Below are 26,116 nucleotides of genomic sequence, written 5' to 3'. Positions count from 1 at the left end.
ATGAATGAATGTATTGCCACATATTCTGCTGCTGGAGTTTAGCCCCACCCATGTATGCTGAAGCTATAAGGAGTGTTTCAGCCCAAGTGTTTTTTGTGATCCAGAACCAATCATACATCAGTATATGATCTCAATAAAAAGCTTTTCCATAAGAGCAGAAGCTCAAAGGGGGGCTAACTACCTATTAATAGCTTTGATTTCAAAAGACTCGTGGGTTTGCAGGTGTCCACAAAATTATGGCCATATTTAGTGGTAATTGCTTAGAAACACAAACCAATTAGTGGACAGAATACATGCTACATTTATTTGTTTTTCTTCATTAAACACATTATTTTTTCACTAGTGTACACTTAAAACTGATGCTTGACTGTGGGTGCCGCCATGGCAACAGATCTGCAGTATCTTAGTAACAAAATTCATTCATTGTGAGGGATGTGAAGCAGGATTTTTTTTCAATGATGCTGCATGAAACCGGGGCATAAAATCCTCAGCAATATTTGACCTCTTCATTACTGCTGTAGCAGAATGTGACAGAATTTAGAAATTATGTGAAGGTGGGAGGAGAAAAATGTTTTTTAAATGTGATTTAAGAACTGGACAGTTGCAGCAGGGTTGTGTTTGCATAACCTGAAGAGTTTCATGTTTATATAACTGCCTCCCCCTCACTCTGGCCTGCTCTTTTCTGTGTGCTTTATAAATATGTGTATTACTGTACTAGCTGTTCTAAGTCGAGGAAACAATAAAAGGGATAGGGTTTGTTGTATGCTCTCATTATATGACGTAACAAATGCAATGCAGTGAATTGCCAGTTGTTAGTGCAACCATATTAAATAAAACAGCCACCAGGTGGCGTCTTAACAACTTGTAATGACTTATCACCGGGTAGCACAAAGTCGACTAAAATTCTCATAAAATGGGGAAAAAAGAATGGTTATTCCTGTCAGAAAATAGTATTTGGTCAAATAAATAGCTTGATTAACAGTAATCTGAGCCAGTAAATCTGATATATCATTAGCCAACCAGCTTATCTCACCAGTGGAACGTTGGTATATCATGATGGTATATCAGATGATATATCATACTGCCAAGGATCAGGATTTGATGGTTAACTTGAATTTATACAAAAATCTTTTCATACAGTTTTAAGTTAGCTACAGTTTAAGTAAAGGTGTGGTGTGTAAGATATAGGGGGCTCTATTAGCAGAAAAGCAGTATAGTATACACAGTCATGTTTTTACTCAGGTGCTGTTACAGGTGATTATAGAAGTGTATACTCAGCTGAAAATATGGATTGTTGTATCTTTGTTAGCTTAGCACCAGCCCATCGATTAATGTAGGGAGAGGTCCTCTTCCAGCAGTTTAGAATTTCGGCAAATACTGAAAATACTAACTGTTGAAACTATATAATGGAATATTTTGCTCATTCTTGCTTGATACCAGTATGTGGACTCTGTGGTGCGATTCTTCTCCCCATGGTGCCCCCAACCTTTTAAGGGCAGTCAAGCAAACACTTTGTATCTATAAAGCCATGCTATTGGAGCAGATACAGAATGAGATCTGCCATCGATTTGCTGAAATAACCATGTATTGATTATGCATTTTCTGATTCTGCTGAAAGACGTTTTTCAAAGTACTCCTGAGCCCATGTGAATATTACGACAGTGTATTTCTACAATGCCATCTGAGGGCTAGAAGGTCATGCATATTCATTAGTGGATTCTGGCCTTGGTCTACGTGGTTTTCTCTGAATTTTGCCACAATGTTGTGTATTGCAGATGATGAAAGACCTGAATTCTTTGCAATCTTGCACTGAGAAATGTTCTTGATACTCATGATACCACTTCTCGTGCTTATAGTGTAGGCTGTATTTTGAATGCCTTGACTATGCACTCTAAACACATTACTCTGCCAAGTATCTTAACACAGCTTCATGGAACCACTTTATGAAACAGTTTTGACAAACTGAGCGTGGATTCAGGGCAGCACGGTGGCGCAGCAGGTAGTGTTGCAGTCACACAGCTCCAGGGACCTGGAGGTTGTGGGTTCGATTCCCACTCTGGGTGACTGTCTGTGAGGATTTGGTGTGTTGTCCGCGTGGGTCTCTTCCCACAGTCCAAAAACACATTAGTAGGTGGATTGGCGACTCAAATATGTGCCCTGTGAAGGACTGGCGTCCCCTCCAGGGTGTATTCCTGCCTTGTACCCAATGATTCCAGGTAGGCTCTGAACCCACCGCGACCCTGAACTGGATAAGTGGTTACAGATAATGAGTGAGTGTGGATTCAGAAGAAAGACAATAGTATGACAACTTTTTATTCTTCTCAGCCATGATGCTGCAACTCATTGACAGACAAAGGGGAGATGTGTCAATGTGTCCATTCATGACTGAGAGGTAATGTGTTGATTATTTTGTTAAAAGCCTGAGTGTGACGTGTGTGAGGAGGGTTGGAGAGGAAATTACTGCGTCCCACAGAAATAGGCAGAGAGAAATTCATTAACATGTGGCTGGTAAAAATAGCAAGGCCTTACTTCTAAATTTGGAGTCAAATTCGATATTTCCTCTGTTTGTGACATTTTCCTTGTTTATTTGTGATTCTTGTTTTTCTTGGTCATGATAAATAACAACAAACACAGTTATGACCCCAAATTGACTGTGTTTATGTAATTTTCTGTTACTCTATAACAAACAGGGTTCAATTTAGCCTCCATGTATTGCCAAGAGACGGCTACCAAAAATACTGAATTGTGGGATTCTCCAAATAAAACTGCCCCAACAGATGAGCATCTAAATATGGCAGATGACTTAGAAGACCTCAGCTCAATATCTGAAAGGTCAGTTAAGGTGGCAGTGTGAGGATATGTGTCATAGCCCAGAAGTCACATGTCCATTAGGCTGTGATGGCCTGGGCTTCACTCTACACTACAACCCGCCTACTGCCATCTGCCACACTACCCACCAGCCATCAATGAGCTCATCTACACCCTGCTGGACATCCAGTGCAATATGACACACATTCCCTCATTCACACCCACACACATTGCTTACTCTAATGAAAACCTGATTATTATGTATGTTTTTATAGAAGGTCCTTATCCATAAGGCTACTAGACTTTCATGACACATTTTTAAATAAATGCAATTGAGATCTGAAAGATATTCATGTTTTCATCAACTCCCGAATAGCATCAAAATGATAACATTTGTCCTTTACTGGAGAGCTTGTGAATAGCACCTGGGGGACACTGGATTCCCACAATTAGCTAAAAAAAATACATACACCAAATCTAAATGTTTTTTTTTACTTTTCTAGTTCCACACAAGAGTGACTCTAGGAAAACAAATTAAGGTCTATTATGTTCCACTGAAGATGAAATGTAGTTATTATGAGCATCTATTATGTTGCACTCATCTCTGTACAGTACATGTTGTTCTGCACAATCACACATCCTTGTGTATTAGGCATGCCATCTCTCTGAAAATAAGCCTCCTATCTCAAACCACCTGTGATTGTGTTATACTGTCACCATGTGGAGGCATGTGCTTAATTCACTCAGTAGATTCATGCATTTCTATTATACATCATATGTACAGATGTTTTAGACACCATTTGAAACCAGCGAATTTATCTATTCATTGTTGACCCAAATGTTCACTTCTTGATTTTCACACACCTTGCTCTAGAGGTACTGTGCTTGAGCCTATAGGCCACTTGTTTTGTGACCTATGTAGGTCACCTTTTGCCACCAAAACAATTTGCACAATCTTAAATCATTGGGATTATATTCCAGACTAGTTGTGTGACAAAACCCTGGCTATGGGATTTTAGCCCTAGACATTTTTTTCATTAAAAGACTACCCCCTATAGCCAGATTCAGTGGGTTACTTCCTTTGCCCCTGAAAGGAAGTGAATAAAAATAAATAAAAGTTTGAAAACTAGACAGTGGCTTGTATTTATTTACGATCATTAGAGTGGAGTGTAACAGCATGTAATTAGTGAAGATAAAAGGCAGAAAGGCCAGACATTAATAATATTTTATTCCTTTAAGAAAAAAGGCAATATTTAATAGAAAACGATCAACAATCAAAACTGGTTCTTTGGCATTACTGAGGATATAGCATACAGAAAACCATTTGTACAGCATACATAATAATTTACACACCATTTATAAAACTTAAAAAAAATGCATGGGCCTCTCTGGAACAATTCGGTAGAAACCTTTTTTTTAACATTACATTTACATTTTGTAAATTGACAACAAAGTAATGAAAGACCCAGTATAAACTTATACAAATGTTAATTAATAACAAAGGCCATGATTAGCTAGGGAGCTTCATATATGCTCTGATGTATTTACCCAAAACCATGTTAAAGACCTCACTAAACTTCCCAGCAAGTCTCTGCAAATTGTAGATATGATTAGATATAAATTATCTCTAATTTACTCCTCCACAAAAATGTTTCTAAATGAGTTTATTAAAACCTGAGGTTTTATTGTGCATGAGCAAGAGTCCTGGATGTGTGAATCTTTGGCAAGAAAATGAGTGTACTACTGATTTAGCACCTTCCAAAATAAGCTCACATTCACTGGTTAAAGTAAGTCACACAAGGAAGAAAAAAAATCATTTCACTGGTTTGGTAGCCCTTAGAATTGTGTCAATTTTCTGGACCAATCTCAGCGCCAAATTTATCCCTTTCTCTCATCATTATTACTCATCCTGAGTTCTCCCAGCAACAAACAACATATCTTCCTTTTTCTCTCTCGCTCCCCACCCCCTACTTTAGAAAGCATAGGGTCCCACATAGATTGACAGGCGCAGAGATGAGCTGCTCTTGTAGTTCATTTGGGGGTTGATGGATACCATCTCCAGGTCCAGAACATATTCCTTGGGTCCGGGCACTGCCCGGGCTAGAACCAACATGGCACTCAAATTGTTGATTTGCTAAAAAACACAGGAAAAAAATTCTTAATTTAGAAGGCAACATGTTCTGTCCCTCACAAATCACTTCCATTAATGCTGTGTTTTTATAAGAATGAATACAGGTGGCAGATAGAGCTGTAATAACTTGTTAACAAATGTCATGAGTCACTGACAATGCCAGTTACAGTAAAGAGTTAATATGTTGACCTATCATTTAATTATAAACCAAATGACCCTTTAATATTGTTAATGCTATGTTAGGTGTAGACATTCTGACGACTTGCAGTACACTGCAGCAAAACATAAGCATGTCCCAAAGCCAAAATACACGGTTTATCTTGTTTCTGAAGTGCACACTAGTGTGACTAATGTCATTCTGTTACTGCCCATTAAAACTTTGATTGTGCATGTGTGAAATTTGTGTGATACACACTTTGGCCAGTACCACCTTAACGCAAGTTCTGGGAAAGTTTTCAGATGTGAATTTAATGTGAAAAAGACACACTGGATATTTGCTGAATAGCAAATAAGCTTGAACACACAACTACACACAGTAATGTGAACTTTGGGCCAGATCTAAGCAGTGTCACTCACCCGGATGTAGAAATCTCCACCTTCATCCCCAGAGCGAATGTGAAAGGTGTTATAAGCTCCAGGATAAATGCTAGTTGCTTGAATCTGGAAGATGTCTGAAGGCACCGAGCGCTCAGAAGTAATGCTCATGTATCGAAACACTATGGAGAATGGCAGCTCACGACATTCTGGCTTCACTGTCGGACATATGCAGCGACTGTAATTAGAGAGAGGAGGGAGGTGAGTTTCACACAAACCACAGACAGATGACTTCATATGTAGCACCTGTAACATCCTCTAAACCAAGGAATATAAATATAGAGGGCTGTAGTTAATTACAAACAACTTTGGGGCTATTGCTTGGAATAAAGACTTCAAAAATAAAATGATTGCAAATAATTGTTAATTATATGAATCATGTGCATTTTTAGCATTTTCAAATAATTAGTAGAATATGTATATTATTAGGAATTTAGACAATTTAACTAGAATCCAGATTGATGAACTCCCTACTGTACACTCTTATTACCTGTGAAGTAGCACAAGATCACAATGAAATCAATAACATTGTCAGCAGTAATAAAATTATTACAAATAAAATATATGGAAGAGACCCATAGAGAAATGGGAAGAACACATTAAAAACTCCTCACACTGTCGACTGCACCACTGTGCCAACAGGTATGAAAGTCAATGGAAGTCATGGTTGTCGTTAGACCTGTTTGAGGGGGCTGTAGCACTAGTTGAAATAGCACTATGCTAGCTGAAGAAACCTGATTATTTATGAAAGTAAAGTAAGCCTGCTGAAGAAGACAATTAAAATGTTCATGCATTAACACTGCGGTATTTAGGGCAGACTGAATTGATGTTTATGATCTTTCCTGTTTTTTTTTCTACCTGGAGATGGATATTCGAAATTTTGCAAAGGCAGCAGCTCCATGTGACTTTGCTTAATCTGTACCTCGTCAAAGAAATTTGCTACTAGGAGGCAATTACCCCTAGACCCCCTGGATATAGCTTTGCCCCCCCTAATCATTCATCTCTACTAGTGACAGCCCTGGTGGGAGTTAATATATACTGGAAATGAAAGCAATTCTAGAACATTTTGTGTTACTCACTTTTCTGAGACTTGGACATAGGGGTCCTGGCAGCGATTAGAGGCCACACAGTGGTATCCACCGTGGACATTCACACAGCTCTGTCCTTCCGCACACTGATGACTGCCTGACTCACACTCATTCACATCTATCACAGCAGGTGCGAACAAAAATAGTGAAAGTGCAGATTATGGGTGATTGCATAAGGAAGAGTGAAGAGGCTTGATATTTATGTTGAAGAGTCACTACTTCCATTCATAAAATATGCATCTACAGTACATCCAAGGGATTATATTCTAGGAGTAAGAGTAATAGCTATTATTTTGTTATTCTGAAAATAAGCCTTACCCTGGCAGAGCCGAGTTCCCTGGAGCTGGTAGCCTTCCGGACACACACAGGAAAATTTGCCTGGTTCATTCACACACTGGAACTGGCACAGGTAGCTGGAGTAGCTACACTCATCAATGTCTGTAGATGGGGAGGGAGAATGAGTAAAATAAACAGATAATTAAAGCAAGCGTTCAGTCATATTCTCTTCTTTAACATTTATGGCGTCTGGCAGGTGCCCTTATCCGAAGCAACTTACAGCTTAATCCTGTTGCAGCTGTATGCAAATACCATGTTAGGACTCTATCTAGTGAACTCTACCTGCCCAAGCTGGAAATCTATTCCAAGTCTGTTAGGTGGAAGACAGTGTTGTAATCCATTACCCTCCACCAACAAATCTTCACCTCAAACTGGTGGTAAAACAGGAATATTAGACCTACTACCTCAATTCTAATTTCCATTAGTCCCCCAGTGAGACTCTCATAATATGTCAGAGATAACCTACATTAGTTTACATGAAAATGTTTTGGTAATTTGAGATTACACCTGGAACAAAACACTAAAACATCAGAGGGTTCATGATTGCCCCAAAAATAATATGGCCACAACACTCTTGGGATCTGCTCATTTAACATATGATGTGAAATGACTTTATCCCTCTTTGTCAAACTGTCAGCTTCTACTCTTCTAGGAAGGAGGTAGGCAAAATGTTAGAAAATTTCTGTGAGGATTTGATTTATCTATGAATTGAGGTCAGATATGGAGTTTGAGGAACGAATTCTTGATCACAAATGCCACCCAAACTCATCCCAAACATTCATTATCTGTAACCGCTTATCCAGTTCAGGGTCACGGTGGGTCCAGAGCCTATCTGGAATCATTGGGAATACACCCTGGAGGGGGCGCCAGTCCTTTACAGAGCAACACACATTCACTCACACCTATGGACACTTGTGAGTCACCAATCCACCTACCAACGTGTGTTTTTGGACCGTGAAAGGAAACCCCCCGTGTACACGGGGAGAACACACACACGGAGTTTATTCAAAGTGTGGTCCTTAAAGCAAATAAATTCAATAAATTCCAGTTGGCTACAAATATTTGGACACATAAGGTATATTTATTATGTGAATGGGTCAAGAGTCTTGTCAAAAGACTCATTGGTAGAGGATATGCTTCAATCTATGATTTAAAAAAAAAAACAAAAAAAAAAAACAACAACTTGCTTTTGTTATTTATGGCAATATATGATATGCTGTTATTTATTCCAATGAACAAATCCTATATAACTCAACATGGATGTATAAATAGAACACATACCATTGCATGAGAATCCATCAGGGCCTAGGTCATAGCCTTGGTCACAGCGACACAAAAATGTTCCGTATGTGTTATAGCACCTCTGCTGGCATGGGGCACCCATATCACATTCATTCACATCTGGAGAAATAAAGAAGCAGATTCTAGTTTAATAATCTCAAACAAGTCTGAGAGGGCAGATAAAACAAAGGTATGGGGAGTGTTTTTTTTTTTATTGACCTGAATTTGCCTGTGCTGCTGATTCATGTAATATCATGTGCTTTGGAGATTATGAACTCACCTACACAGGAACGGTTGTTTGCTGCCAGCTGGAAGCCTGGCTCACACTGACAGGAATAAGACCCGGGCACATTCACACAACGATGCTGACAGAAACGGTACCTGCACTCGTCAATATCTATCAGCAGAAAGAAGCGTTAACACACATTCACTGACACTGAACAGATACTGTCAACAGAAAGCCATTTTTCTTACCAACGCACTCCACTCCAATCTTGTTGTAACCTTCAGTACACTGGCAAGTGAAGGCCCCCTGGGTGTTAAAACACTCTTGACTTGGCTGACAGTCATGCAAACCCAACACACACTCATCCACATCTGCACACACACACAGTGCATAAATTTAATACTTGTGTCATGTTTAACAGAACTATTATTATAACATAACGCTTGTCTGCCCAAAATATTACAAACCCAATTTCTGGGCTAAAATATTTTTGTAAAATATAATTTAAACAAGAATCTGTGATTTGCTAATTCTCTTGAAGTTATATTTAAGCGAAAAATGACAAAGAAACAGTTTCCAATGTTACAGTGGTATACTGATTTTAAATTAGATGCTAGGTTTATCTGGAACTAAAAGAAATGAAGGGTGGTTTCTGCACAGTACTGTACATATAATTTATGTATCTATTCCACTCTTACCAATGCAGGACTCCCCTTGAGCTTCATAGCCCACAGGACAGGGGCTGAACGCCTCATTGGACTCCACAGGCTGAGTGGGCTCAGGAGCAGTGATGACAGAGGCGGAGCGAGGTAAACACAGGTAACCTCCGTAATGGTTAAAGCATTTCATCTCTCCTTGACATGCCCCAATGATCGTTTCGCACTCGTTAATGTCTGAGGAGCAGACAAATTGAGCAGACACCTCTACTAATTGGAGGTGGTGGTGACAGACCAAGAAACAGTCAACAGACAGGAACGAAACGTCTGTGTGAGGGACATTTCACCAGCTCGTCGTAATTACCAGACGAGTTTATCATCTTATCACATCGCTCTCATGACCTACCACCCACCTTTGCAGTTCCGGGTCTGCGTGTCCCACTCGTAGCCATCTGTGCACTCCTGAGACAGAGACAAACACACACAAAAATATGGGAGCATGTTTTCACAAATACACGGCAACTTCAGAAAATCTGCATGTGCAATGGTTAACAGTTACATCAACAGCTCTGCCAAGAAACTACTCTGCACATATGTTACCATATTTATTGTTAGATCAATGGTCCTGAAGCTTAAGAAAGGTATTTATATACTGTAAGCACATAAATTAAAGAAAGAATTTAAAATGTCCATAATTGTGTAGACCCACCTTCCCATCTACTTTTATAAAAGGTACACCATTTGTGGACACATCACAAATGGTGATGTGGAGGTTTCATGGTACAAGCTGTTATTAACGCCAATGAAAGGCATGAAACAAAATAGGATGCTTCACAGGTTTCTAAGGTCACCATGCCTAATGCCTGTTGTGTCAGCTAGAGGAAGTCCCCCAACACTGAACTGAGGAGCAGTGCAGCTGTGTTATTTGGACAGAAAAAAAAGCTCTATCAAATATCTTTGGCATGAATTGATCCAGTGTTCCCAATCCACAAATGATTATTGTACACTCAACTAAATGTGAAATCCTAATGCTCATGCCACATGCAAAATCGATCTTGTATGAGAAAATGGAAATATACTCAGCTGTTGAACTACTCTGAATGAGATTCAGATAAAAAGGGCTGAAGTGATGATGGAACTTACTGTGTAAGTGTCACTCTCAGCAACAGGTGACTGACCATATGCAGCAGGAAAGACGACTAGACCAACACACAGCAGGACATATGCCTCCTTCATAATTACACAAAGGGACCCGTGTATAATCACACGGACAAAAGGTAAACACAGATGGAGGAGATGCTCTTCGCTTGTGTCTGTCCCAACTGTTGATATGAGAGAGAGAGAGAAATAATTTTAGGCAAAATGTGGCACACTTGATGACATCACTGATTTATTTGGAAGGATAGGGGAACGTGCCTTTAACTGCTGAGTTCTGATGAAATGTTTTTATATGAATCAGCGAATAAAGCACTGTGGAGCTCTTTGTTAAAATTAGGCAGTGCATGAACAGAATGTGTGAGGAAGAATAGTGTTTTAACTTTCTGATGTGTGGGGGCAGTAATGTGTCTGCAGCAGATAAAACACAAGTGTGGGCCTGCCTCAAGAGAAAATAACTACACTGAGCCTTAAATGGAGACTTAAAGGGCTCATATGTGAGTATTACATTTTTAAAGGAACACTAGGTAGTACTTTTACCTAAAAATTACAGTACTGACATGTAATAGGGAGAATCAAGCATCTGTCGTTGCTACACCAGGCCCAGGACTGCAGAATCTGTACTATGTAACTTTTGGAGGAAGTTAGGAAGTCAACCCTCCCCCCATCTCTTGATATCAGAACAGTGCTTTAAAAGTGAATGACACACTGCAACTGTACGGGGAGCCTGGGAGCAAAAATACCTTCCTTTAATCATCACATTTGGAGATGTTGGAGAGCACATGTTTTCCCCTTTTAAATGATGCCCTTGTTGTAAACCTGTTTCTTTGAAGTGGTTATTCCATTGGTTTAGTATATGAACCATGTACAAATGATACTGTCTAAACATAAGTAGCAGTAATAATGGTCCAAATTAAACTAGACATGAAAGACGTTAACCTTGAAAATGGTTTAAAATGATTACATTAAGAGTGTGTGTGACATCATTTGATGGACTTGCACCCAGTCCAGAGTGCGCCTAATGATTCTGGGTAGGGTCTAGTACCTTTGCAACCCAGACCAGGCTTAAGCAGTTACAGAAGATGAATGAAAGATAAGTAAATCAATACAACAATGTTCTGATACTATTTCATTGATCTTGTTGTTGAGTGTAATTATAATCAACAATGGCTGTGTGACTGGCAGGAGGCCCCAGATAAGTACAGATATACGTTGCAAAACTCAACAGTGATGTTGTTCTACAAGATTCAAGCACATGCTAGTGACTTATGCTATTTTAATTTTATCAGTTGGAATAAACAGCTTTTTATTTGTCTATAGTCACCATCTCTTAACACCTTTAACTCCTAAGGGCCTGTTTATGGTAGGATTTAAGCCTAAATCACTGTATTTTACTTTTATTGGAAAATCTATTTTAAAATGTATCGAGCCTCAGACTAAGCCTGGATTCAAATGTTTGTATGTGGGCCCACACATGGATTCTTCTTTCATAATAACATAATATTAATTCATTTTTATTTCATAGTATTCACTGAATGCCATCTTACATGCACTCAGGCCCAGAGAGGGAAGTGGTGTTCCTGGATCCTGTTTCTTCTTTGAATTTGTAAGTTTTAACTTTATGTAGCATGGAACTGTATTCACAGATAACGATTTCCACTACAGAAAAATGTCTCTTTTTAACTAGGTGCCACCTTGCGGCCTTAGGAGCAAAGCCAGCCAGTATTTAATTTGGGCCTTGTCATTTGAATTTAGTGATTTTTCCTTATTCTCCCAGTTTTTAATGAGATCCTGTACTGTAGATGATTATTTAGTCCTTTCAAAAGAACTGAAAACATTATTCAATTGCTCCACTCTTTGCCCAAAAAGTCTGACAGAGAGACCTCCCCATCTTTACCTCTAAAACATTCAGCCTTTCTGGGATGGTCTTTTAAACCTCAACATTTTTTTTAATGTGCTGCTAGTATCAAATTAAAATGTGCATTGTATTAAATAGCAGTTAATAAATAATTTAAAATATTTCAGAAGTAGCAGTTAACCATGTAAATAAATCTAGGGTTCCGTTCCACTTTGGATACTAAACCAATAAGCATCTTTAGCAAGACTCCACACACTACATTATTAAAAATAACATTGATAACAAAACTGTATGCTGCTCTTGATAGTCTTTCATAAATGGCAATGCATAAGGGTTAAAAATGCTGTGTTCATTTCAGTAACAAGTTCAAACATGATTTCTGAAGCAGTAAAGAAGGGATACAGTAGAATAATAAGAAATTTTAGCCACTCACTCTGCACACGTCTCCAGCTTTCTATGATGGAATAAAGCCCTGTCACATGGATTCCAGTCTTTCTTTGGAGTTTTCCTGTGTTGGTGAAATGCTGGATCTCTTTTCTTTCTGCTTCCTCAGACAGTGTGCTTCCAGTAACAGCTCAATAGATGTGTGTTTATAGTGCACAGAGGCGGGGTGCAGGGCCCACACTGCCTGTGTATTTGTGTGTGTGTGTGTGTGTGATAGAATTAACTTAAGGCAGCCCATTTGCCTCCTCCTGCCACCCATTTCCCTCCCTCCTTATGTCTCTTTCAAAGCCCCTAGGATTCAAATTCCTGGTCTGTGGCCCAAATTCCAAATTCATCTCTCATGCGGCAAGAAACACAAGCAACGAAAGTACAGGGCTCCACCCCAACAACCCTCACCCTCCCAAATTAAAAAAAATAAATAAAAAATCCACCTGGCTTTTAGAAGTCCTAACTATTAAAAGAATTACACAACTGAATAATCTCACTTACTGAAATCTGTTTTTAGCTATTTAAATGTTTGAACTCTTTGTTTGAAAAAAGCTTCACAAATGCTCAACATCAGTGTGGTCCAAGGAACAAGGGCAAATTCTTCATTGGTGTGAAGCACTAAACAGCGAGCAGAGCATTATGTTAAATGTGAGCCAGGCCATGACTGCTACAAGCCAGTACAATGAAGTATATACAGCAGTATGTTTTGAAATTATGTAAGTATGTCTGTCCCCATGTCCGCCGGGTGTTCCGGTTTCCTCCCACAGTCCAAAAACACACGTTGGTAGGTGGATTGGCAACTCAAAAGTGTCGGTAGGTGTGAGTGAATGTGTGTGTTGCCCTGTGAAGGACTGGCGCCCCTCCAGGGTGTATTCCCACCTTGCGCCCAATGATTCCAGGTAGGCTCTGGATCCACCACGACCCGAACTGGATAAGCGGTTAGAGATAATGAATGAATGAATGAATGAATAATAATATTTGTACCATTTTTAAAGAGGGCATCAACACTATCTAATATCAGCCCCCTCAAATCTGCCATTGTAGATATTTCCTGCTTGCAAGGGCGATTGAGGAATGTGGACATAAATTAGTGAGAAAATAGAAGCATCACCTAAAGAACAATCCCACGTATCTACTGCTGAAATGCACTCAAACCAGTGCCAGAAGCATGTCACATTTCTTCATTACTCCCAAGGTTTGAGCACCATTAGTTACAGTTGGAAGTGGGCTGAGACAGTCAGGCTTTTTGAATTACAGCCAATCTTACCAGCTTGGCCCAATGCAGCTTAAATGAAATGTCACTTTCAGAGGTTGCAGAACTTTTCTGCTGAAATTCAGAGGAATTTTCCATGGCCATTTGGGTTGGTTGCAGGGGTGACAGCTGTCACAGTTCAGGGGTTTTTACAAGGCAATAAAAGTTTCCTGTCAGCTCCCCCAGCCGCCCTCTCAGGAGCCACCAGGCCAACTGTAGCCCCCTGCTGCTGAACTACCCCCTGAGGTATATATTCAAAACCTTTCACACTCACAAATACACCATCACATTTGTTTTTCACTTCAAGAAAACATTATTCTTCCTCTGTTCTCAGCACCTACAGCACTGTAAGGCCAAAAGGAAAGACAAATTCAGGAGCCATTTATATTTTATTTATTATGTTCTACAATACTAACTAATGAATATCAACAATTTGAACTCAAAATTTCATAAAAGGTACAAAAGACCTGCTCTGTGCAGAGGGGACATAACCATTTTTTCTGGAATGCTGCTTTAATCATGGTACATTTTCAAGATGCAGCTTTTAATTACAGCCATATATCTTTCCCATACCGCTTGATACCTGTAGGGAGACAGTGCTTTTATGCTTTTACTACAAACCAAATATACATTTTTTAAAGTAGTAATTCAGAATTTGTCAAATTAACTAATTTATGTAGCACAGTGTAGCTTAGATTACCATGAATATATTTTGATTGAGTATAGTGTAAATTTCTCATTTTCTATTTATTACAGGGGAAAAAAGCAACATTATAAATGTTCATACTGAGAAAAACTTACTGCTTTGTTTACTGTTGAAATAATATCTGCTCATTCTGAATTTGATGCAAGCATCAAATTCCAAACAATTGGGGACAAGGGTATGTTTACCTCTCTGTTGCATCGCCTCTCTGTAACATTTTGTAAACGTGCTTTGTTTCATAAGGCACAAACTGTTTTTCAGTGGATGACAGGTCTAAATTAGGTGCCAAAAAGGTTATTTGAGTAATGCCAACCTGGTTGGCTTGTATACAACCTGGTGTGGTTGTATAAAGAACCATTTTGTTCAATGTTTAAATGAGAAAAGAAACCTCAATTTTGAATGATAGGATCAGAGGATCACTTTCTTAGATACTCTTTTTAAACCTTAAACTTTACCACTCTTGTTGCACTCAACTTTTTGAATTATGAATTATGAATTATGCTGCTGGCTTCAAATTAAAACTGGCCATATGGTTCTCAAAAACATTTCTCAGTTTGAACATTTGAAATATTGTGTTTGTATAATTCTTAATTAAAGATATGGTTTACATGGCATTCTGCTTCTATTTACACTTTGCACACTGTCCCAACTTTTCTGTATATAGAGCTAGTACATGTACAACATTAATGCGTATAAGCTGAAGCAGATGGGGCTGATAGATAAGATCAAATACAGCTCTAAAGATAAAAAGCACCCAGACACACACACACACACACACACACACACACACACACACACACACACACACACACACACACACACACACACACACACACACACACACACACACACACACACACACACACTAACCTGAATGTCTCGAGTGTGTGGGCACTGCTGGTGTAGTGGGTGAGGAAAAGTGCGATGTCTCCAACTGTCCATTTATCAGATCGGCATGGTTCAATAAACTGAGGGCACAGGGGGTGTTTGAGACAATGCTATCTTATCCCTGCAAGGACAGCCTGATTGGAGTAAAAACAGCTGGACAGCATGTCAGAGGTGTTAAATTATAATCATTTGACTGAAACAGCTGTTCCATGAAACTGGTTTCATGAGGCTAAGAGGTTTCTTAATGTTGCTGTTGTTCGATGTTATGTATTATACAAGTTTAGTTTAATAGACAATTGTAAAAACATAGTTTAGCTTCAAACTAATAAAATTCCATACATGTTTAAAACATGGGAAAGCCAGTTTAAAACTTCTTCCAACTTACACCTTTTCTATGTTTATGTCACAGCCATTTCCAAAAATAGCATTACCTTCTCCACAAGATCAATGAACAAATCCCGTACGTCTTTGGTATTTATAAGTTTGGTGGCAATGTTAATCAGGGCTCTGGATAGATTCTGTGGAACAATTGATAAAACACAAGTAAAAATAAGAACACAATTGTATGAATTTACATTAAATGCTGATGGTATATACTACATTATTGAAATATTATTTAGAATGTAAAAAAGAAACATCAAATGCGTTTCAAAATTGAATCACACTTCCATTTTTATTATTACTTTATTTTCTTGTGCAAATTTATGACAAAGCATTTTTGTGTGTGAATATGAGCAATATAAAATCTTATTTGTATTCTTTTTACATTTTCATTATACAAGTCACTAACTGTTTTGGCCTATGTAGTGACAAGCAATAAAAACTATTAACAGTGGGTAAAATTATAATATAACATTTCTAAGATATATTTTTTAAAGCTAACCTTAAAGTTCGCCTCCATCTCAGTGAAGACTCTGATTTTTTCCCTCAACTGGAAACACACCAAGCTGTGACAGAAACATTGAAAAGAAATTTTAAGGGAAAGAAACTGGCTTTACACAGTGAATTGTACATGAAAATTTAGTCTGAAAATAACATAAAACTTATAGCATACTGCACTTCACTTGAAACTCATATGTAACAATTACAAGTGTTTTAACTTCATTAATTATTTTAAGGGAACATGGTGTGTATATGAATATGTAATTAAATAGTGTAACCCAATGCATTGCATTGGATGTATAATCTAATGCGTTGCATGCAACTCGGTGATTACTTGCACAGAGATTATGATGCATTCAATTCATGCATCTTGCATATAATGTCCAAAACAGAGACATGTTTTTATCAAATTGAAACTAATTAAACTGAACTTCTCTACCTTTTGTGCTGGTCCAGCAAGTCCTTATCATTAACCAGAACCTTCAGTTCTTTTAAATCATGCAGAAATTCTTTCTCCAGATCTACATCCATGTCCTCCATCATGTTGTCTAATGAGCATAGAAATGTAATGAGGGGAAAAACAGTACCATGGCACTTTCTATGATCACATTTTGTTCCACCTTGGCACCAAGTTGGTCATTACTGCCACTTTCCAGTCTGAATTCAGCCAGGCATTGCCCTAGTGATAAGCTCTACTTTTCCACTGCCACAGACAGTTATGGCTGGTTCTCTTGCTGCTATTTTTAGGAGTGATGTGAACGACAGAGCCTTTGCAATGTTGATACTTATCACAGATTTTCTATCCATCATGTAATTACTTGGACTTCATACCTAATGATAGATAAGAGCTCGTATTATCATACTGTATGTTGCATTTGTTTGACAGAAATATTTTCCCACATATGTAACCAACACATGCAAATGTGCATTTAAGGCAGACTAGTGGCACTGAAACTTGCAGAGTTAGGAGTAAACATTAGCTTGGTGTAAAAACCTTTATATTAATTTTTGTGGGTTTATGAACTAACAACAGCCTTTCTAAAAACAAAATAATGCCAAATTTAATAAACGGAAACTATCCAACAAGTTCTTTATACTGTTTAGTTTCCATATATGAACCATATGACTCTAAGCTGAGTTTACCAACAGCCCCAACAGTCCAATAGCTGATGAGCTGGCCAGCACAGAAGGCAAAATCCTGAAAGGACAGATATTGGAGCTTCCTCTTCCCTGTCTCAAAACGACTGTTTGCAAAAAACACAACAGCAGCATAGTCCCTGTAGGGAGAGATGAGTCGGTGAGGGAAGGAGAGCATGAAGATGTTAAAATGACATAAAAAAATAAAGAGACAAGAATGACATTGTAGTAAGTTATGACGTGAAAGGAGAGACTGGTGTTGAAAAGAGTGAATTATAGACAAACATATTTTGTTGTTACAAACCGGATTCCAAAAAAGTTGGGACACTAAACAAATAGTGAATAAAAACTGAATGCAATGATGTGGAGATGGCAAATGTCAATATTTTATTCGTAATATAACATAGATGACAGATCAAAAGTTTAATCTGAGTAAATGTAACATTATAAAGGAAAAATATGTTGATGGAGTTACCCAGCGTAAAATAGCAAAGACTTTTAAGTTATCATCATCAACCGTGCATAACATCAAAAGATTCAGAGAATCTGGAACAATTGCTGGGTGTAAGGGTCAAGGCCGTAAAACTCTGGATGCTCATGATCTCTGGGCACTTAAACGTCACTGCACCTCAAACAGGAATGCCACTGTCATGGAAATAACAGAATGGGCTCGGGAATACTTCCAGAAAGCATTGTCAGTGAACACAATCCACCGTGCCGTCCGCCGTTGCCAGCTGAAACTCTACAGTGCAAAGAGGAAGCCATTTCTAAGCAAGCTCCACAAGATCAGACGTTTGCACTGGGCCAGGGGTCTTTTAAAATGGAGTGTGGCAAAATGGAAACCTGTTCTGTTGTCAGATGAGTCACAATTTGAAGTTCTTTATGGAACACTGGGACGCCATGTCATCCGGACCAGAGAGGACAAGGATAACCCAAGTTGTTATCAACGCTCCGTTCAGAAGCCTGCATCACTGTTGGTATGGGTTTGCATGAGTGCTTGTGGCATTGGCAGCTTGCATGTCTGGAAAAGCACCATTAATGCAGAGAACTATGTTCAGGTTCTAGAACAACATATGCTCCCATCTAGACATCATCTCTTTCAGGGAAGACCCTGCATTTTTCAACAAGATAATGCCAGACCACATTCTGCAGCAATCACAACATCATGGCTACGTAGGACAAGGATCCGGGTACTGAAATGGCCAGCCTGCAGTCCAGATCTTTCACTGGTAGAGAACATTTGGCACATCATAAAGAGGAAGGTGCGACAAAGAAGGCCCAAGACGATTGAACAGTTAGAGGCCTGTATTAGACATGAATGGGAGAGCATTCCTATTTCTAAACTTGAGAAACTGGTCTCCTCTGTCCCCAGACGTCTGTTGAGTGTTGTAAGAAGGTGGGGTGCCACACAGTGGTAAAAAATGGCCTTGTCCCAACTTTTTTGGGATTTGTTGACGCCATGAAATTTTGAAACAACATTTTTCCCTTAAAATGATACATTCTCTCAGTTTAAACTTTTGATCTGTGATTTGTGTTCTATTCTGAATAAAATATTAGATGTTGTTACCTCCACATCATTGCATTCAGTTTTTATTCACAATTTGTTTAGTGTCCCAACTTTTTTGGAATCCGGTTTGTATATTTTTGTTACATTCCACAGACATACATGTGTGTGTCAGTCCCAATACTTACTTGGCCAGTGACTCAGAGAGGAGGAAATGATGCTGGACATTCTCCACCAGGGGGCCCCTTTGCTCCTCCACTACTTTAAATACTCGTCTGAAATTATCAAACTGAGAGAAATTTAAAAACAATGTCAGTCTTCCAACTGCGGCAAAATACACCTGTATTATCTGAAATATTATCACACAGGCTGAGAATCTGCAGTATACACAAATAAATCGCCCCATTAAAATGGCCCCTATCATGAAAATCATTTTCATTGCTTCTTTTAAATAACAGTTTATGTAATATGTAAACAGTGTTAAACTCCCCAGTTCATATATAAACTCTATTTTGCAAAAATCATATTATGCATTCAACTTTTTATGAAATCCCTAAAATCACTACTTTAACATATTTCCCCCCCCCCACAGCAGTTCAGTGTACACTTAGATTAAAATGTATAAGCCCAAATAGGTTATATATCTCCAAATAAGGAATCCAGAAATTTTTTTATCAGTCAAAGTCACAGAAACTAAACCTGCATGCTCAACTCTGATGGATAAGTGTGATTATAAATGGTCATATATTTATTTATTATACACACACACACACAATGTAAGAACGTGAGCCAGATATGGCCCCTATACCATGTAGTAATATAATAAACATTACAATGCCAAATTCTACTCTGAACAAAATAAATAAACAAAATAATAATATGTGTATTATAAGTTTTTGGATTTTTAACACGCATACATTATAAGCAAACAAGTGACAACAAACTGTTTTATATTACATTTAAATTTCCAGCATTTGGTAAATATTCTTAGGCAGAGTATCAATTTTATTAATGTTATAAATGTAGGCAAATGGAATGTAATTTTATTTATTTATTTATTTTCCGAATGTATAATGTTTTTTTTTTTTTTAACCATGTGTTATATATTTGACACCACTGTGTATTTTTAAGCTTTATAAGCTCTCTGGGGAGCAGGAGGTAGGTGTGTGTGTGTGTGTTTGTCCTGCCTTGAGATGGACTGGTATACCATGCAGGGTGTATTTCTGCCTTGTGCCCAGACAATAAATTAATGACTCTTTATTTCATAATATTCATAGAAATTATACAGGTAAACCTGTATTGTTAACACACAAACCATAGGCTTGGTATGTCTTTACAATTGAAATTGTGCTTGTAATATTTTGGTTGTACTCAGGAGCAGAAATCCCAAGGGTGGACAAACACAAACCACACTTCCTGGGAAATACAGAGAGAGAGTTTTAGGTTTTGAAGGATTGGGATTTCAATTACTGGTCACTATACAACTAAATGTGTTTTCTGCTTTTAACCCATCCGTGGCAGTGAACTCATTTACACACACTCTGGTCCCAAACACCCTCCTCATATTTCAATGCACAAAAGCACCAAGTATGTAAGTACTTGCATACATACCTTAGTAATAAAAACAACAATCTTTGGCATAACTGCACATATCTTGTTTTAATAGAAGACTACAATTTGAAGTTTTGCTTAAGATTATATGTCTTTATTTAGTTTGGTTATACATTGAAAAATAACCTCTGATTTAATAAGTACACTTAAAGCTCAAACTATGTTCTTGCAAAGAATGAGAGTGTATTCCCATGTACACACATGGACAAAATTCTCATTGCATTAATTCTTAAAATAATTCATGGTTGAAAAGTAATGTCTGACATTCATTGGTTAATTTTCGTAGCATTTTTACTTATTATTACTTTTGTCAGATTCAAGTTATTTCTGTGACTATTGTGTTTTTTCTTTAACCAAGGGGGACCAACAATTTTGTCCATGTGTGTATAGTGTGCCATATACAGGTAAATCTTAGTATTACTAGTTGAAGATACTACCTGTACAATTAAAACAACAATAGTTTGCCTTCCCCCTCAAGAATTTTTCTTGAGGAATTATACTGTTTACTGTACCCCACAGCTCTGCCACTGTAAGACCATTCAGCTTCTTTCACTGAGTATGTTTAAGGTGTCAGTGGGGAGAAATGCAGTTGTCCTAAGATGTCATGTGTTGTATTAATGTAATTGTAACTTTCGATTTACTTTTGAGATAAAGTTGGGGGATTGTTTTGACGTGTTTTGTAATGTGCATTACTCTTTTATCCTATTTTACACAGTGTTGTGGAAATTATCCCTTCGACTAGGACATACACATAAGTCTAGACGTTACTTCAGCCACCTGAGAAATCCCACAAAGTGTTTGCTCAGGGGTGTAACCATTGTCAGCTTTGCATTTTGCGTTTTAAGTACAGCAGAGAGCTATGCCAGCATCAAGTTTTGAAAAATGTAACCACACTTGAGAACACTTCTACTGTGTTATGCTGGAAACAAATTTTGCCAAAAGATTGATTTGACATGAATTGGTACTCTGTAGTACTGACATAATTTGGTCAGTAACCTTAGATGTACAAACTTTAGTACACACCCCTATTTGAGAGTCTTGCCCAATAACTTTTTAGTGGTGCAGGATTTTGTTTATACCCAAACTGGGAATCAATCTCTAGACTGCTGTGTACAAAGCAATGGTCATACCTTTGTATTTCAACCTAAACAGCTTATCAAACACTAGCACTACACATTGAAACGTTTGCATGCACATGCACACACCACACTCATCCAATATAAAACCTCCATATACACACATACACATACAAACTATAATATTAAATGTGTTTCAGTCTGAATTAAGCTGGCTAGATTTACTGGTGATGGCCAAATTTAATCATATATATTGATTGAGTATATTATTGAAACTAAATAAAAACTTATCCCAAGTGAATGTAAGTAGCGTGTCTGTTTGTGTAAATGGCTTATAATACTTACCAATACACCAACCGCAATATAAACAGACTCCATAAATAAGACTCCTAAATGACAGTTATTTCCCTGTCACACCCTGGTATATTCCTCCTGTTTATTTTTTTTCCCTTGTCCAAGACCTGACCGAAGCAGGTGCTGGTTAGTAGTAAAAGCTACGGTAGTTTGACCCACCTGGCGACGGCAACTCCTCAGAGCAATCCCAGTTTTTAAGCTGATGTCATCCAATTCCTTTTTGGTCCCTTTAGAGAGCTTCTTTCCCAGAACCTCTCTGGCAAAGTTATGGTCAAATTCATAATATCTTCAAATAAAAACAGATAGTTAGCCTAAACTGTCAATTTTGAATTTAGAAATATGTCTTTTAGCTATAAGGCATAAAAGCATGATTATTTGATTAGACAATAAAATCAGCCAATATTAAGCTCAAAATTTTCCAAAATCAATGACACAAGAATAATATAATACTACAACAATCAGAGTAATACAAAGACAATCACTCAGTGTTGAGGACATTTATGGGTTCTTGCTCTAAAGTTTATGAGACACCTCTGAGGTAACAATAATTTGTTAAATTATTTATAGGGAAGACCTACAGACCTAAATCCAAATAAGTCTAAAATAAACTCAGTGTTATGGTGGGATATTTCCACAGAACCTGTACCTTTCAATGAGCATGGTCTGGCTATGGGCAGGGATCTGAAAGAGCAGCTGATTGGCAAGCTTAGATGGGGAGTAAAGCAGTCTCTCACACATCTGGAAAGTTCTGTACTGGTCCATAGTGTCACTCTGTAGAACATCGTCACTTGCTTCACATTCACTCAGAGCACCATTCTCCTTCCTCATCTTCACTGCATCATTCACTACAGCACAAAGTCTCATAATTATATGAATTTTAACAGACTTCAATGAACAATAAATGCATCTTTTTAAATACATGGCAGAAATAACATAAACAAGGAATCCTTTATCCTATTATATTTGTATTGTTTTGTTATGGTGGAATTGCTGTTTTTAATCAACACATTGTGATTTTGAAAGAAAAATATTCTATTATTCTTATAAAGACAGCTTTTAATCATGATGCAACATTAAGAATTTTAGATTGAAATCATCTCTCTGAACTGGATTTTAACTCACACACACTCACTGTTTGGAATTGCACCACAAAGTGCACTATTTCCCACATAAAGATTGACATTTAAGGACTGCTCTATAAAAGCATGGTATTCAGTGCTTTGCATCAATGATATTTACCCTCTGTCCCAATTATAGCTCAAAGGCCAAAGGCATTTCTTAAAGTGTGCACTTTGATGATGCTGGCTGATGTTGTTGAGGGGCACAAGCAACTACGTGTTCAACAAGTCAGAGAGTGGAGGGCAGAACTAGCACACAATTCACCTTGTGCCTCTTCAGCTGTGTACCTCACTACTGCTTAAACTCCATTCACTGCAATCTGCAGCCAAACATTACAGTGCTTTACTAGCAGGTTCGAATACTTATCGTAATCATTTATTCATGTGTGGATGCATTTCTGTGACCCAACAGCCTTTTATTTTCTACTCAATGGATTAACTTGTTCCTGGTGTAATTCATTTTAACAGAGTTGTACTGAAATCAATGAGGAGGGGGAGGAAAGGGTGGTTTCCTACAATCATCCAAAAGTTACATAGTGCAGTTGCTGCAGTGTTGAGCTCAGAGTAGCAATTACAGAGATTTGACTCTCCCTAATACAGGTCAGTGAAGCAACACAATAATACTGAAGCTGTAATTTTTAGTTAGTTTACAAAACTGACTTCTTATTTTAAAATGTCACTTGAATTTAAGAATTTAAATTCATTTAAGCACATTGATTTAATTTTTTATTTGGTATGAATATACAATCACAGGCTTTCCTTGATCATAAACTGTCCTGAACTGCTTGACATTTACATCAATTTTGCCAACTGAACTGGGCTTTTTCCTTTAACTTCATAGTTACAATTATGACTCAAACATCATTAGCCTTAATAAGGAAGTTACATTCTTTCATTCATTGTCTGTAACCGCTTGTCCTGTTCAGTGCTGCAGGGGGTCCGGAGCCTACCCGGAATCACTGGGCACAAGGCGGGATCACACCGTGGAGGGGGTCCCATTCCTTCACAGAGCAACACACACACACCCATGGACACTTTTGAGTCGCCAATCCACCTACCAGTGTGTGTTTTTGGACCATGAGTAAAACCGGAGGAGAACTCCTCATAGACAGTCACCTGGTGGGACTGGAACCCACAATCTCCAGGCCCATAGAGCTGTGTGACTGCGAGACTACCTGCTGCGCTACCGTGTCACCATAAGGACGTTACATTTAAAGTTAATATGTATCCATTTTTCAAGGTATTTTGTAATTATTTTCTGTGAGGAACGTCTCAAACTCGCAGAGGAACATCAAAGGAAATCATGTACACATTAAAAAAGTAAACAAAATAAATCTTGAAACTGGTCTATAATTAATTAGAGTGTTCATGGAAACTTCATATTTTTAATGCGAGAAAAATAAGATAACATATAATATATATATAAGATATATATAAGACTATATACCAATATAAATAAATAAAATTTGGACTATACTGAGCCCAAAGAAAATTGCAGTGGACAAGTAGCTCTGCAAAAGTAGATCCTTGAAAATTAGGCACAACCCATCAGTTATCCTCACAAAATAGTCTTTAGTAACAGGCATACAATATAATTGTGAATGAAGACGAACAAAAACTATATGACCAGATTGGAGAACTGTCAGGCAAAATACCACAAATCACTGTTTTATGGTGAATTCAATAACTTTTATTTGAACTGAGTGACATCAATAAATAAACGACACACCTGAGTATCCATCCAACCACAGCTGGTACACCTCTTCATAAATGATGGTGGTGTTCCCCACAAAAACATCCAGCTCCATCGACATCCTCTGAAAATGCAAGAAATCTTTTAACAGCTTTTATGTAATAGTACATGATTATGCGTTAGTAGAACCTCAAAGAATCTGCCATTTAAATTTAAATAATGAGCTGTGGCCTCTGGGAAAACCATTTGGCAAATTTGTGCTCAGACATTCACCTAACACACTGAACAGATGGACATGTTAACCTATTGGCATAGCATTTATTTTAAGGAAATATGGGGATTGACTAAAATCAAACTTTTTACTTTATTATAGCAAAATCGTGAGGATTACACAAGGGTTTTTATGAAGATAAAAAAGAATGAAAAATAAGAAAATATTGTATAGCTAGGATAGTTAACAGAAATCTTTGAGAAATTTTGGGAAGTTCTTCTGTTTATTTGAGGTTATAAATACATTTTGAATTTTATAAAATAAAAAAATTATATATTATTATATGATAACATATTTTATTATATATTTTATTAAAATAAAAAAATATAATATAAAAATAAATAAATGGGAATTCTAAAGTAAAATTATATTTATGATACTATGGTTGTTTTGATGTCTTGGGTACTTAGCTATAAAACAAATAAACAATGGTTTAAATCAAAGCACTGGTCGTTGAAATTCACATGAACATGAAGATTATGTTAAACCATTGCAGTAACTTTATTAGTTATGTGTCTATGAATTCTCCCTGCACTTACAACACAGTTTACATCGGATTAGGAGGCCTTAAACCTCTAGGAGTAACACTTACCAGTCTATTCAATGGTCTATCCCTGTACTGAACGATAAGTTCCAAATGAACAGCGACCGTTAGCTGAACTCAAACTGAAAACAGAGCAAATTACAGCGGGGTCCGTTTGTAGGAGGCATCTGAAAACGGGGATAATAAACTAACAGTCCACCGTTCAATTTTATCCGTCAGTGTTCATAGTGACTTGCGAAGCTAAACGGACCTATTTAAGTAAATCATTCTGGACATGCCTATCTTTACTACGGTTGATGAAGATGGAGAATCGGTACAGAATCGTTTGAACGGACACTTTTCAATGAATCCAGCGAACCGATTCAAAAGTGAATCGACCACTTCAGTAGCTTAATAGCTACGTGTAGTATAAATCCCTAATTCAGTTAAGACAAATCATGAAATAAAGCCAAAATGCCAGATAAATCCCTCATGGTAACATATCAATATGAAGAAAATCACATGCCGTTCCTGTCATT

The 26,116-nt window shown here is 37.7% G+C and overlaps 2 protein-coding genes across 4 annotated transcripts; both read right to left on the bottom strand.

The window, feature by feature from the left end:
- Nucleotides 1-4,059: 4,059 nt before the first annotated feature.
- LOC136668835 (EGF-containing fibulin-like extracellular matrix protein 2) lies at nt 4,060-13,961 on the bottom strand. Of its 2 annotated transcripts, XM_066646560.1 has the most exons (11): nt 12,567-13,961; nt 10,264-10,442; nt 9,534-9,582; nt 9,163-9,357; nt 8,713-8,835; nt 8,519-8,635; nt 8,239-8,358; nt 6,940-7,059; nt 6,613-6,739; nt 5,516-5,711; nt 4,060-4,942 (listed from the first exon to the last, which is right to left on the bottom strand). In XM_066646560.1, the coding sequence occupies exons 2-11, from the start codon at nt 10,354-10,356 to the stop codon at nt 4,781-4,783; spliced, it is 1,302 nt and encodes a 433-aa protein (XP_066502657.1). In that variant the 5' UTR covers nt 10,357-10,442; nt 12,567-13,961; the 3' UTR covers nt 4,060-4,780. The 2 variants fall into 2 exon arrangements, with proteins under 2 accessions (XP_066502657.1, XP_066502659.1); XM_066646562.1 differs by lacking the exon at nt 9,163-9,357.
- Nucleotides 13,962-14,196: 235 nt separating this feature from the next.
- LOC136668571 (acidic fibroblast growth factor intracellular-binding protein B-like) lies at nt 14,197-26,026 on the bottom strand. Of its 2 annotated transcripts, XM_066646173.1 has the most exons (11): nt 25,647-26,025; nt 24,820-24,907; nt 22,619-22,817; nt 22,132-22,258; nt 19,120-19,220; nt 17,434-17,567; nt 16,730-16,838; nt 16,292-16,355; nt 15,840-15,926; nt 15,391-15,488; nt 14,197-14,400 (listed from the first exon to the last, which is right to left on the bottom strand). In XM_066646173.1, exons 2-11 carry the CDS (start codon nt 24,902-24,904, stop codon nt 14,331-14,333), a joined length of 1,074 nt encoding a protein of 357 aa, XP_066502270.1. In that variant the 5' UTR covers nt 24,905-24,907; nt 25,647-26,025; the 3' UTR covers nt 14,197-14,330. The 2 variants fall into 2 exon arrangements, with proteins under 2 accessions (XP_066502270.1, XP_066502271.1); XM_066646174.1 differs by lacking the exon at nt 14,197-14,400 and having other exon boundaries at nt 15,399-15,529; nt 25,647-26,026.
- Between the last annotated feature and the right edge of the window lie 90 nt (nt 26,027-26,116).

This window comes from Hoplias malabaricus, chromosome 15 (assembly GCF_029633855.1).
Source record: "Hoplias malabaricus isolate fHopMal1 chromosome 15, fHopMal1.hap1, whole genome shotgun sequence".
NCBI lineage: Eukaryota > Metazoa > Chordata > Actinopteri > Characiformes > Erythrinidae > Hoplias > Hoplias malabaricus.
This window is presented reverse-complemented; position numbering and strand designations above follow the sequence as displayed.